We start from the raw sequence: 13,579 nt of genomic DNA, 5'->3' as shown, positions 1-13,579 counted from the left end.
GTTTCAAGTGACTATGCCTGCATTTTAGTTCTGAGATATTCTCATCTATCTTTCTAAAGTTTATTTTCCTTTTTATATTTTTAATACAGTTAATGTCTACTTTCTTCCTTTGTAGTCTTATTTGAAATGGCTCTATTTCTTAAAATTTTTTATTTAAATTCAATTTAATTAACATATAATGTATTATTAGTTTCAGGGGTAGAATTTAGGTGATTCATCAGTTGCATTTAATACCCAGTGCTCATTACATTAAGTGCCCTCCTTAATGCCCATCACCCAGTTACCCCACCTCCCCCACCAACCTCCCCATCACAGCAACTCTCAGTTTCCTAGAGTTAAGAGTCTCTAATAATACCAATTTTATTATTAGATCCTTGAGATCATTAATACTAATATCCCAATGTGTAAATAAGATAAAAACAATCTACAAAGAATGGTCACAAATATATGGAAAAACCTTCAACCTTACTAGCAGTCCAAATGAAACAAATTAAAGAGATTAAATATTATATATTTCTGTTATCACATAAATAAAGGAAAAACAGTCATACAGATCTTGGGTAAAGAGAAACAGGACTTGCACATGTGGTGGTGGCCGTGTTAAGTTAGGAGAATTTTTTTGGAAAGCAATTTGACAAGATATAACAAGACCTTTAAAAATATTTATATTCAGTTACGTGCAGGAAACCATTACAACACCACTTGGGCCATGTTCTCTGGCTGCTGCCCCACCCCTCCCCTTGCCTCTGGTGCACATTAAAGATCCAAAACCATGACTGACTCCAAGTACTTCACAATCAATAAAAAAGGAGAAATCTTTTAATTAAGGCGGAACTCAACAATGAAAGGAAAGAAAAGAGGGAGGAGACTATGAAGAAAGTGATTGCTGCCATGACTGTGGGGAAGGATGTCAGCTCTCTTCCCAGATGTAAACTGACAATCTGGAATTAAAGAAGCTTGTGCATCTCTGTTTGATGAACTATGCCACGAGTCAGCCAGACATGGCCATCATGGCTGTCAACAGCTTTGTGAAGGACTGTGAAGACGCCAATCCTCTAATTTGGGCCTTGGTCGTCAGGACCATAGGGGTACATCCAGGTGCCCAAGGTTACAGAATATCTCTGCGAACCCTTCTGCAAGTGCTTGAAGGATGAGGATCCCTATGTTTGGAGAACAGCAGCAGTCTGTGTGGCAAAACTCCGTGATATCAATGCCCAAACGGTGGAAGATCAGGGATTTTTAGATTCTCTGCGGGATCTCATAGCAGATTCAAATCCAATGCATTGTGCAGGCTAAAGCTGTAGTAGCATGATCTGAAATCAGTGAATCTCACCCAAACAGCAACCTACCTGATCTGAACCCACAGAGCATTAATAAGCTGCTGACAGCCCTGAATGAGGGCACTGGATGGGGCAGATTTTCATCTTGGACTGCCTTGTCTAGTTATAACCCTAAAGATGACCGGAAGGCTCAGAGCACCTGTGAGCATGTAACTCACTGGCTGTCTCATGCCAACTCAGCAGTGGTGCTTTCAGCAGTAAAAGTCTTAGTGAAGTTTCTAAAGTTGTTATCCAAGGACTTGGACTACTACAATATACTGCTGAAGAACTTGGCCCTTCCACTTGTCACTCTGCTGTCTGGGGAGCCAGAGGTGCAGTATGTCACCCTGAGAAATATCAATGTAATTGTCAAAAAAAGGCCCAAAATCTTGAAGCAGGAAATCAAAGTCTTCTTTGTAAAGTACAACGATCCCATCTACCCTAAACTAGAGCAGTTGGACATCATGATTCATTTGGCATTCCAAGCCAACACTGCTCAGGTTCTGGCAGAATTAAAGGAATATGCCACAGAGGTGGATGTTGGCTTTGTTCGCAAAGCTGTGAGGGCCACTGGACGGTGAGCCATCAAAATGGAGCGATCCCCGGGGCGCCATGTATGCATATTGCCTGATCTCATCTGGACCAAAGGAAATCACGTGGTCCAAGAGGTAACTGCTGCCATCGGGGACAGCTTTCACAAATACTCCAGCAAGTATGAAAGTATCACTGCCACTCTGTGTGAGAACTTAGACTCGCTGGATGAACCAGACGCTCGAGCAGCTATGATTTGGATTGGGGGAGAATATGCTGAGAGAACAGACAATGCAGATGAGTTACTGGAAAGCTTCCTGGAGGGTTTTCATGATGAAAGCACCAGGTGCAGCTTACTCTGCTTACTACCATAGTGAAGCTGTTTCTCAAGAAACCAGGAAATACACAGGAACCGGTACAGCAAGTCTTGAGTTTGACAACACAGGATTCTGATAATCCTGACCTTCAAGACCGGGGCTATATTTACTGGTGCCTTTTCTCAATGGACCCTGTCACAGCCAGAGAAGCAGTCTTGTCTTAGAAGCCACTGATGTCTGAGGAGACAGATCTTATTGAGCCAACTCTGCTAGATGAGCTAATCTGCCACATGGCTTCTGTGGCCTCAGTATGCCATTAGCCTCCCAATGCTTTTGTGGAAGGAAGTCACGGAATCCATCACGAGCACTTGCCAATACGCCACGGGAGCACTGATGCAGGTGGCAGCCCTGCTGGCACCACCACGGCCACCAACCTGGAGCAGCCTCGGTTAGCCCCTCTCAAGCTGACCTTCCAGGAGACCTTTTAAACCTTAAGCCTTGACCTCGGCCCCCCAGTCAATGTGCCACAGGTCCTCCATGCAGATGGCAGCAGTGGATCTCTTGGGAGGAGGACTAGATGGTCTGGTGGGACAATCCTTCATCCCCTCATCAGTGTCTGCAACCTCTGCTCCTTCACCTACTCCTGCTGTGGTCCACAGTGGTCTGAACGACCTGTTTGAACTCTCCATGGGGACAGGTATAGCACCTGATGGATGTCTGGCTGCCTGTAGTAAAAGCTAAAGGCTTGGAGATTTCCGGAACATTCAGTCACCGCCAAGGGCACATCTATATGGAAAGGAACTTCACCAACAAAGCTCTGTAGCACATGACAGACTTTGCAATCCAGTTTAACAAGAATAGCTTTGGTGTCATCCCGAGCACTCCTCTGGCCATCCATACATCACTGATGCCAAACCAGAGCATTGATGTCTCCCTAACTCTCAACACCTTGGGCCCAGTCATGAAGATGGAACCTCTGAATAAACTGCAGGTAGCTGTGAAAAGTAATATTGATGTCTTCTCCTTCAGCTGCCTCATCCCACTCATGTGCTTTCCGTAGAAGATGGCAAAATGGAGCACCAGGTCTTCCTTGCAACATGGAAGGATATTCCCGATAAAAATGAGCTTCGGTTTCAGGTTAAGGAATGTCATTTAAATGCTGACACTATTTCCAACAAATTGCAAAACAACAACGTTTAGACTATTGCCAAGAGGAATGTGGAAAGGCAGGGCATGCTGTACCAATCCCTGAAGCTCACTAATGTCGTTTGGATTTTGGCTGAGCTATGTAGACAGCCAGGAAGCCCAAATTATATGCTGTCACTTAAGTGTAGAGCTCCTGAAGTCTCTCCATATATCTATCAGGTCTACGATAGCATTTTGAAAAATGAATAGACTGGTCCGGTGCCCTCTGGCCACCCTGGGATTGGTGCAAACCAAGAACTCTTACCTGGAAACACCAAGAAATTGTATTACTGTGTAGAATCTGAACCCAAACACACTGAGGCCACCCACCAAGGTAGTGACTAGTCTAACCTGTGCTAACACTAAGGCACAATCTGTTGGATAGTTTTAGCTTTCATTTTTTATGTCTTTAACTCACTAAATAGTTCAATCTGTGTCTTAACCCACCACCCCCTAAAGGAAGAGGTAAAAACCACTGGCTATTAAAAAAAAAACACAGGCCCATTTTTGAAACCAGGTCTAAAGCCAACTGAGTAGGGTTTTTTTGTTATTTATTTATTTATTTATTTGTCAGAGAGAGCACAAGCAGGGGGAGCGGCAGGGTTCTCCCGAAGCAGGATTCCCGCTGAGCAGGGAGCCCAATGCAGGGCTCCATCCCAGGACCCCAGGATCATGACTTGAGCTGAAGGCAGACACTTAACCAATTGAGCCACCTAGGAGCCCCAAACTGAGTAGTTTTAAATGCTTACTCTTACTATAGGATAATTTAAGAAGGAAAATAGGTATCAGATAAACTTAAACTTTTTCTTTTCTGTTTTGCTTTAAAGTAGTCTAGCTATCTAAATTATTGCTTAAGTCCTTTCTAAAGTCTAAGAAAACAAGCAAAGTCTTTAAAATTCTGTTTCATTATAGGCTAGAATATAACAAATTCATGATGCAATAAAGTTGATTTTTATGTGCTGCATATATACTTGATATTTATGTGGGATCCCTTATATAAGTAACGGGTACAAGGCATTGATAACCATTTTTTGGAGTGGAAGTGTCCAACCCTTCTAGGTGATTTCAGAGGTATACAGTCTTAGCTTTTGGCACACTGTCAATTATAACCTTGTCATGGTGAAATATGATCTAATATATGACAATCTTTTTACAACCAGTTTCCAAGGATATATTGTGATAAATAAGACTATCTGTATTAAAACTCTAAACTACACTGAATCAGTTTACATTATTACTCCCTAAAAATTAGAAAAAACTTTCCAACATTAGAATAATTATGTAAATTATGGTACAGCCACTACATAGTTCTTGAAAATGACAAACTGAGATTATAAATTAACACTGGAAAATGCTTATGATAGAACACTGAATAAAAAGTGAGATGCAAATTTTTCAGTACAGAATGATTATAGTATAGAATAACTTGGAGAGATAAAAATATAATGCTGAGTAGATATTTTAGGATAGTAGGATTATAGGTAACTTTTTCTTCTCTCTTTCCTAAAAGCTTAAGATTTATTTATATTATTTAATGAAAATAACTGTTACTAAAAAGCATCACTGAATACATATTTCACATGACACTATTTTTTTTAACCTTTTTTAATCCTATCTTATAATAATGAGAGTTAATGGCAGAGAGGGCAGAAAAATTTCTTCAGAACTTAAATTCTATAAGAAATAAAAGGAAGAGGTAGAATTCTGACTGCAAAGAAAACTAAAGGAAAAAAAAGACAATTTACTGATGTCTAAAGACATGATTATTAAATCTGTTGTAAAATTCTAAGTTTTCTTTTTCAATTACTTTTTTGGGAAAGAAACATTAGCATAAGTAACTATAAAGAAGATCACAACTACAACTGGCAAAAAGACACAGATGAGATTATAGAAAGAGAAAGACACAGATGAGATTACAGAAAGAGAAAGACATATACATGTCATGTAAATGTATATTGTCATGCATATGTATAATTACATAATTTACAAAACCACCAAATATTAGCAAATCTGGTATCAGTGACCACAAACTACCAACAAGGACATTATAAAGACCATTTCCTTTTAGTGAGATTCCCAATCTTGTGTGCATGTTAACTTTCTTAAATCCTACCACTGATAGGATATAATTATTTAACACAATGAATCTGTGGCCATTCTATTTCCTGATATCCTTTAGTGAACAACAGAAAACATTTCAGAAGTAAGACCTGAGAAACAGAATAAAGTCAATCAGTAAATAACAAGATAAAAAGAATGTGCCAAAAAACCAAATAATCCGATGAAAAATGGGCAAAAGACATGAATAGACATTTCTCCAAAGAAGACATCCAGATGGCCAACAGACACATGAAGACATGCTTACCACCACTCATCATCAGGGAAATGCAAATCAAAACCACAATGAGTATCACATCACACCTGTCAGAATGGCTAAAATAAAAAACACAAGAAACAGGTGTTGGCAAGGATTCGGATCCCACCATTGGTGGGAATACAAACTGGTGTAGCCACTATGGAAAACAGTATGGAAGTTCCTCAAAAAATTAAAAATAGAATTACCATAGGATCCAGTAATTCTACTACTATTTACCCAAAGAATATGAAAACACTAATTCAAAAAGATATATGTAACCCTATGTTTATTGCAGCATTATTTACAATAGCCAAATTATGGAAGCAGCCCAAGTGTCCATTGACAGATATATGGATAAAGAAGATGTAATATATATACAATGGAATATTACTCAGCCATGAAAGAGAATGAAATCTTGCCATGTGCAACAACATGGATGGATCTAGGGGGTATAAGGTCAAGTGAAATAGGTCGGTCAGGGAAAGGCAAATACCATTTGATTTCACTCACATGTGGAATTTAAGAAATAAAAGAAATGAACAAAGAAAAAAAGAGACAAAGCAAAAAACAGACTCTTAACTAGAGAGAACAAACTGATGGTTACCAGAAGGGAGGTGGGTGGGGGGAATGGGTGAAATAGGTGAAGGGGATTAACAGTACACTTATCATGATGAGCACTGAGTAATGTATAGAATTGTTGAATCACTACATTGTACACCTGAAACTAATATAATGCTGTATGTTAATTATACTGGAATTAAAAATAAAAGTAACCTCTTAACCCTATCTGGTCATTTACTAACTTCAACAGCAATCTGCATATGATGGACATTCAATAACAAGTGTTCATTATCAAGTACAACAGAGAATATTCTGTTTTTAAGACCACAAAATATTTCTAATACTCAGAAATCACAGCAAATTTAGAATGATAGCTAAAAATATTAGTTCATCTCCCCATTTGTATAAATATTTATAGATGTGTTTAAGAAAATACACTACCTTTTTTAAAAGTAATCTAGATTAATAAATTTAAAAAGCAAGCAGACAAAACAGATTATCCACACAAAAATGTGTCAAACTGGAAACTGTAAATCTTAATCACCTTACCGTATGTGGCAAAAGTTCTTCTTTGTTGTTCAAACATAAAATCATTGATATGAGCTGGTTCAGCATATCCAGAAAGCATATTTCTAGGGGCAGCCATTTGCTGTGTCCTAAAGGGATTTTCTGGTCCAAACTGCAATGTTATAAGAAAAAACAAACTTAAATTCTGAGTATATAAAGCCAGACTTACTAGAATTATTGTACAATATATTTTCAACTCTAAATCATTAGGGGCTGAGTAACCTATTTGGGAACATGCTCACCACACATGGTTCAGTGCAGCTGGGCAATGGCTGATTAGCACTGTATGTCAGTCCCTAGGTCAGAAGGAGAAGAATCCAGCTCACCTAAGTCTATGTGTGGCTATTTAAATTTAAATTAAGTAAAATAAAATATTCAGTTCCTCAGTCACACTAGCCAAACTTCAAGACTTCAAAAGTCACATGTGGTTATTGGCTATTACATTTCCATCACTGCAGGAAGTTCTACTTGACAACGCTGCTGTTGATAATTAAAGTAACTATATTTTTGTCTAAACCATGATTTGGGGGATTTTTGGTGACTTTTTTTTTTTTTAATTTGTAAAGATGATTTTTGGTGACTTTTATATCAATAATGGCACCATGATGTCATTTTTAAAAAATACATGTTTCTTCTCCACTAGATTATGAGTTCCTCAAAGGTAGAGACTTAAAATCCTTAATGCTTACCATAATGCCTGGCATATAGAAAGCACTAACGAAGGAAAGATTAATCAGAACCCCACTGGGGGCAGAGAATAGGAAATAGACAATAAAAGTAAAATGCTTGAAAAAGTCCCTAGTAAAGACATTACAAATGAAAATAAAATTTCTCTATCATGAAAAGTCACACTATGAAGTCTTACACAAAATAGTAGTACATCATTATTTGTTTGTTTATAATGCTTTGAGTTTCCATAATGGTTTCCAAACGTTATTTACTTTGGTCTGTACAAAAATCCTGGAAAGTTAGAGAGGTAGTCTCCTTTTTATGTTAGAAATGCAGGAAGGAAAAAAGCCAAAGATGATATATTTTATCTGCCCTAGAGTCAATAGTTTTATTTTTAATTGGCAAAACCAGGTTAGAACAACCCCCAGTCTAGGATTCTACTGCATCATAACATTCCTTAAATGTACAATCATACCAGCTTTTTAAAAAATTGGGTAAAAAAGTACCAGATTATATCAAACACTATTAACTTAATGATATTTATGTAATGGTAATGGGAAAATCCAACTTTGTATTTTTTCTTTTTTTTTTTTTTAAAGATTTTATTTATTTATTTGAGAGAGAGAGAGAGGGAAAGCGCAGAGGGAGAGTGTGAGGGAGAAGCAGACTCCCAGCTGAGCAGAAAACCTGACATGGGGCTCAATCCCAGGACCTGAGATCATGACCCGAGCCATAGGCAGACACTTAACAGACTGAGCCACCCAGGTGCCCCTGTATCTTCTTTTTAAATAAAGAATAAAATGAACTTCCCACTTTGGAAATTGTGGAATTAGATAGGATATTTTTACTTGAACTCTGTAGGTCTATTATCATGATGAAGTTATTTTGACGTTAGAACATCTTAGGTCACTACCATTAGAAACCACCTTTCCTATGATACATTATTCAAGAGCCATAAATATAAATTATTGATCCTCTCTTAAGCAGAATGTTGCCTTCTCTAGATATCAACATTATACTATGCACAAAAATCTGAAATTAATTGTTACACTTGCCTTATGGTTTTTTCTGCTTCAGAAGAAAATAAATTACTACAATATTCTTTTATATTGACAGCTTCCATTTCTATATTTAAAATGACTCAATTTAAAAATATCTGATTTACATACAAAACTTTCATTACTATTTATTCTGAATTGTATAAAGGATAGTGCCAAGACTTCATAGCTCATATTAGTTCCTCCTTGCTAATGGTAGAAATGTAGGGGAGAAAAAAATTTAGACTGCTGAATGCTGGCAGTTACAGTAACTTCGTTCAGTCATGAAATTTATTACAAAAACAAGGAATATCCATAAAATTAAAGATAATAAAATGACTTAAAAGTTTCCTAGATATTCTACCTAATATAGTCAGCTATCATCTGCAAAGCAGTATCAACATTTCTGGGGGGAAAAATCTAAAATGATAAAAATCTCCATTACTCTTATTGTTACTCATATAATAAGTTAATCATTATGTTTATACTTTCCAATTTGAAAAAGGAAAACACAATTTCCATAGTCTTATTTTATTAAGATTTTACAAAAAAAGAACAATTCTTATATCAGCCATACATATCAAATCAGCTCCATCTTTTAAAGAAAAATTCTCAGTGCTAAGGAACTTTGATTTCTATATGAATACAAATCCACATATTATAGCTAAGTATATCTTATATGGTTGCTATTTCTAAAGCAGTCTAAAAATTTAAATGTGCTACATTTTATAGCTATTTAAGCTGAGACAACAAAAAAAATCTAATAGGAGGGCGCCTGGGTGGCTCAGTTGGTTAAGCGACTGCCTTCGGCTCAGGTCATGATCCTGGAGTCCCGGGATCGAGTCCCGCATCAGGCTCCCTGCTCGGCAGGGAGTCTGCTTCTCCCTCTGACCCTCCTCCCTCTCATGCTCTCTGTATCTCATTCTCTCTGTCTCAAATAAATAAAATCTTAAAAAAAAAAAAAATCTAATAGGAAGCTGGGTTGTGGGAGGATCTATCTACTTTTGGCTCACCTTAACTGCCTTGGTTACCAGCAGCTATTGGAACTGACCTCACAGACATTAAATAAATGCCAACAAAGAAAGGGAGAGAATATTATTCAGCAGAACTCAGCTCTTCCCAATTACTTAAAAATCATGTGTCCCAGATGTTCCCGGTCTCTGTGAATATGCACTTTCTTTTAATTCTGGGTTAACCATTAAAAAACAAAACAAAGCATAGGAGTGCCTGGCGGGCTCAGTTAGTAAAGCATGCGACACTTGATCTCAGGGTTGTAAGTTTGAGCCCCATTTTGGGTGCAGAGATTACATAAAAATAAAATCTTAAAAAAAATAAAATAGGGCGCCTGGGTGGCTCAGATGGTTAAGCGTCTGCCTTCGGCTCAGGTCATGATCTCAGGGTCCTGGGATTGAGTCCCGCATCGGGCTCCCTGCTCCTTGGGAGCCTGCTTCTCCCTCTGCCTTTCTCTCTCGCTCTGTCTCTCATGAATAAAAAAAATAAAATAAAATAAAATAAAATAAAATAAAATAAAATAAAAACAAAGCATATAAAAAACACACAAAACTGACTTCCAAATTTCTTTAACTTCCGGTAATTAAGCTTAAGAGTAAATTTGCATTCAAGGGATTTTAATAATACATATTTGAGTTAGGTATGCGTATTTAACAGTTTTTAGCTAAGACCATACTGAAGTACACCACAGTCAATTGTAATTTCAATCTCCCATATAAAATATATACATTTAAGTATTAATTCATAATTTGGATCACATCTCAGGATGTTCCTGAATATGCTTACATCTTTCACCTGAGTGAAGTAGTGATTTATTTATAAAGTAGGAGAAAAGCATTTTTAAAAAATATTTATTTATTTATTTGAGAGACACAGAGAGGGCATGCACGTGTGGGGAGAGGGGCAGAGGGAGAGAATCCCAAGCAGACCCCCCCATGACTCCCCATGGGAGCCCCACACAGACAGATCCCATGACCCCTGAGATCACAACCCGATCTGAAACCAAGAGTCCCAGGCTCAACCAACTGAGCCACCCAGGGGCCTCAAGAAAAGCATTTTTAACTTGTTAAGACACTGGTAGATAAATCTAAGAGATTTGTGTATTGTAAGGCAGTGATTCTCAAAAGTCTTCAGAAGGTAGAATGCTTGAGGGTCAATGTCTTAGTAGTATAACATAACATCACAGGAATTAAGAAAACTTACACTGGTAAAAACTGATTATATGAAATCATAATAATAAGTTTACATATAGAACGCCTCCCCCCCCAAGTTACTGAACTAATAATCATATTATACTTAGATTGTTGGTAAGTTTTTCATTAATATTTATTGTAGTCATCAATGTTTAAACACTTATAAATAAACTTTAAGGTAAGAAGAGCCTGTTGAATAACTTAATTATTTTCCACAAATTTGGAAAAGATCTCCACCATTCAATTTTATTGGCAGAATATCTCCATCTTTTAAGACATAAAAGCATAGTTTAAATATTACTAATATAAGTATTTTATTAGTATGGGTTTTATGACCTTGGGCCTCAGTTTCCTCATCTATAAAATAAAAGAGCTGAACTATCTAATTTCTAAAGTTCATTTTAACAATATTTATAGCAGCCCTATGGCCAGATTTTTAACAGAAACTAGGATTTTTTTTCCTTTTAACTTTGATATATCTTCTATTCCTAAAAGTACTATTATTTTAAATCTGAAAATCTTGAGGCTTATGGGTTTTACGTGAGTCTAGAAAAGCTAACAAATACACGTTTCTCTAAGTAGACCCAAAAAGGATTGAGTGAAATGAAGAAAATCAGTGGACTAAAACAACGACTATTATCTCTTCAAGTTCTGTCTATAATATGAGAAAGCTTATCTGGATACTAGGTTAGCCCATTTAGGAAAAATCCTTGCTTGGGAGGGAAAAACATATTTTATAAAATAAAATAGTCAGTTCAGTTAATTTCCTGAACTAGCAAAGTCAAAGCTTGCGCATAGGGGTGTAACATGCAAACCCTGTAATGGTTTGCAAACTGGTCTTCCAGCCACAGAGCAATCGTTAGGAGTGATGTGAACTCACATTCCCAAATACGTTACTTGCTGGTAGTAAAACCTGAGACTTGGTTTCCTCGCTATAAAATAGGAATTGATTAGAGTACTTATTTCACAGGATTATTGTGAAGACTAAAAGAGGTAAGGTACACAAATATATAAATCCCTCAGTATGGTACCTGGTATACAGTAATAAATGATAGTTTTATTCCATTAGTTTCTATCCCTGTTCTTTTCCATCATGCAAACCCTTATCAAATTAGCCTTCCTACAAATTCAGCTTTGATTATCCCACTCTTTAATAAGAACCTTAAAAATCTATTTATCCTCTACTAAAACAAGACCAAACTGCTTACCTTGGCCCCCAGATCCCTGTGCAACGCTACACAAACTACCATTTTGGTCTTACCTCCCTTTTCTCCCTTACTGACAACGACTAAAGTATTCCTGTTCTTTGGATCTTTTATGATTTAGCTAATGCTTTTCTCCTCTGCCTGGAATCTTTCCTCATAAAAGCCTTCCTGGCATCAATGCCAATAATAGTAACATAAATAACAACAAGCGCTGCTACTTACTAAATGCTTACTGGGTACCAGAGAGTGTCCTAACCCTATCATACATTAGTGCATGTATCCATGTAACTTGGTAAAGGAGAAATTGTCTTCATTTTACCTATGAGAAAACTGAGGTAATGCAAGGTTATACCGGAGCTAATAAGCAGTGTATTTAACCCCAAATCGCATGTTCTTAACCTGGACTTTATTGCTTATTTTAAATACTTCTTCCTCTATGCAACTTTTTCTTATCTTCACAACCAGATACAATCTCTCCCTTAACTTGAATACCACTTTAGGCATTATAGGAAACAGTCTGGTCTCTAACTTTCTAAAAATAACACTGAGCATATCATCTCTGGTAAACAGTAGCTTGAGGAGAAGGATTGTATCCTTTTCTAACAATGGATTCTCAAGATATGGGAACTTGAATTTCAACAAGCAAAGTTCCTGGTAACACCTTTCCATACTTTGTCAAATTATACAGACCCTAGTCATAAAATTCAAAGGTAATAATCTATTATGTAACAGACAATTCATTTGGCAACCAGGAAAAATAGTAATTTTTCTTCACTTTTCAATCTCATCTCTCTTTTCTTAAATTGGTGATAAGCATCAGTGTTCCTAACATAAATTAATTTATATTTTGAATGTGAGGCTCCCTAGATGAGAAAAAAAAAAACCCAGAATACTAAAAGGATTGGTAATTTCACAAAGAGAATGATAGGCCTAATGCCTCATCAATATCACCAAAAAAATCTTAATCTTTTAAATTTCGAAAACTAAAATCACACAGCAATTGATTAGTTATGCACAAGATCTAAAAATGGAAGAGAAACAGACTTCATATAAAATGCACTGACATAGGAACATCACACACCATATTACTTCCAAATTTTCTTGTTCTGTAATTTAGTGGCCCTAATTTTTGGAAGCACTTTTCATCTAAAAAATCATGAAGCGTACATGTAACATACTACCTTTCTTCACTGTGCCAGCTAAAATGGTGCCAAGGGATATGAGTCTACAGGTTCGATAGGCTAGAATGATTTAAGAAAAATAAAATGAAATTTAAAAGTGCTGCAGTCTCAAGAGTATGAGAAAGAGATTTCGGCTTACTGTACACCCAGGGAACTGTTAGAGCACTGTCCAAATACTACCACTGACATCATCGGCTGTGTTCCATATTTCAATTGCCGTATTTTAAGTGACTACAGAAACCTGAGCAGGCAAATTATATGAAACAGCTTTATGATTCTGCTTTATCAAAAAAAGAGAAAAAAAAAAAGGGACAATGACTACAGGCTAAAAAACAAAAAATTAAAAAGTACTTTCTCCACCCAGTTGTGATAAAATATGGCTCCTCACCCTCATTTTTAAAGTTTCTTAAAGATACCTGCTACTGAAGGCTTATTTTGTTTTATAAT

The 13,579-nt window shown here is 36.7% G+C and overlaps 2 protein-coding genes and 1 pseudogene across 2 annotated transcripts in view; 2 read left to right on the top strand and 1 right to left on the bottom strand.

The window, feature by feature from the left end:
- CDC40 (cell division cycle 40) overlaps nucleotides 1–13,579 on the bottom strand; it is a 54,472-nt gene that overhangs the window by 27,412 nt on the left and 13,481 nt on the right. Inside the window, exon 3 of the mRNA XM_006729475.3 lies at nucleotides 6,819–6,948. Within this exon, the coding sequence (XP_006729538.1) occupies nucleotides 6,819–6,948 (130 nt within the window). The remainder of the gene's footprint in view (nucleotides 1–6,818; nucleotides 6,949–13,579) is intronic.
- The window catches only part of METTL24 (methyltransferase like 24), a 153,805-nt gene that overhangs the window by 131,546 nt on the left and 8,680 nt on the right, over nucleotides 1–13,579 (top strand). The gene's annotated exons all lie outside the window — the stretch shown is intronic.
- On the top strand, nucleotides 603–4,202 carry LOC115939545 (AP-2 complex subunit beta pseudogene; annotated as a pseudogene).

This window comes from Leptonychotes weddellii, chromosome 8 (genome assembly GCF_054177405.1).
Source record: "Leptonychotes weddellii isolate Sample4059 chromosome 8, ASM5417740v2, whole genome shotgun sequence".
NCBI classification, from domain to species: domain Eukaryota; kingdom Metazoa; phylum Chordata; class Mammalia; order Carnivora; family Phocidae; genus Leptonychotes; species Leptonychotes weddellii.
The sequence above is the reverse complement of the archived record's forward strand: the minus strand, read 5'-3'. Positions and strand labels throughout refer to the sequence as shown.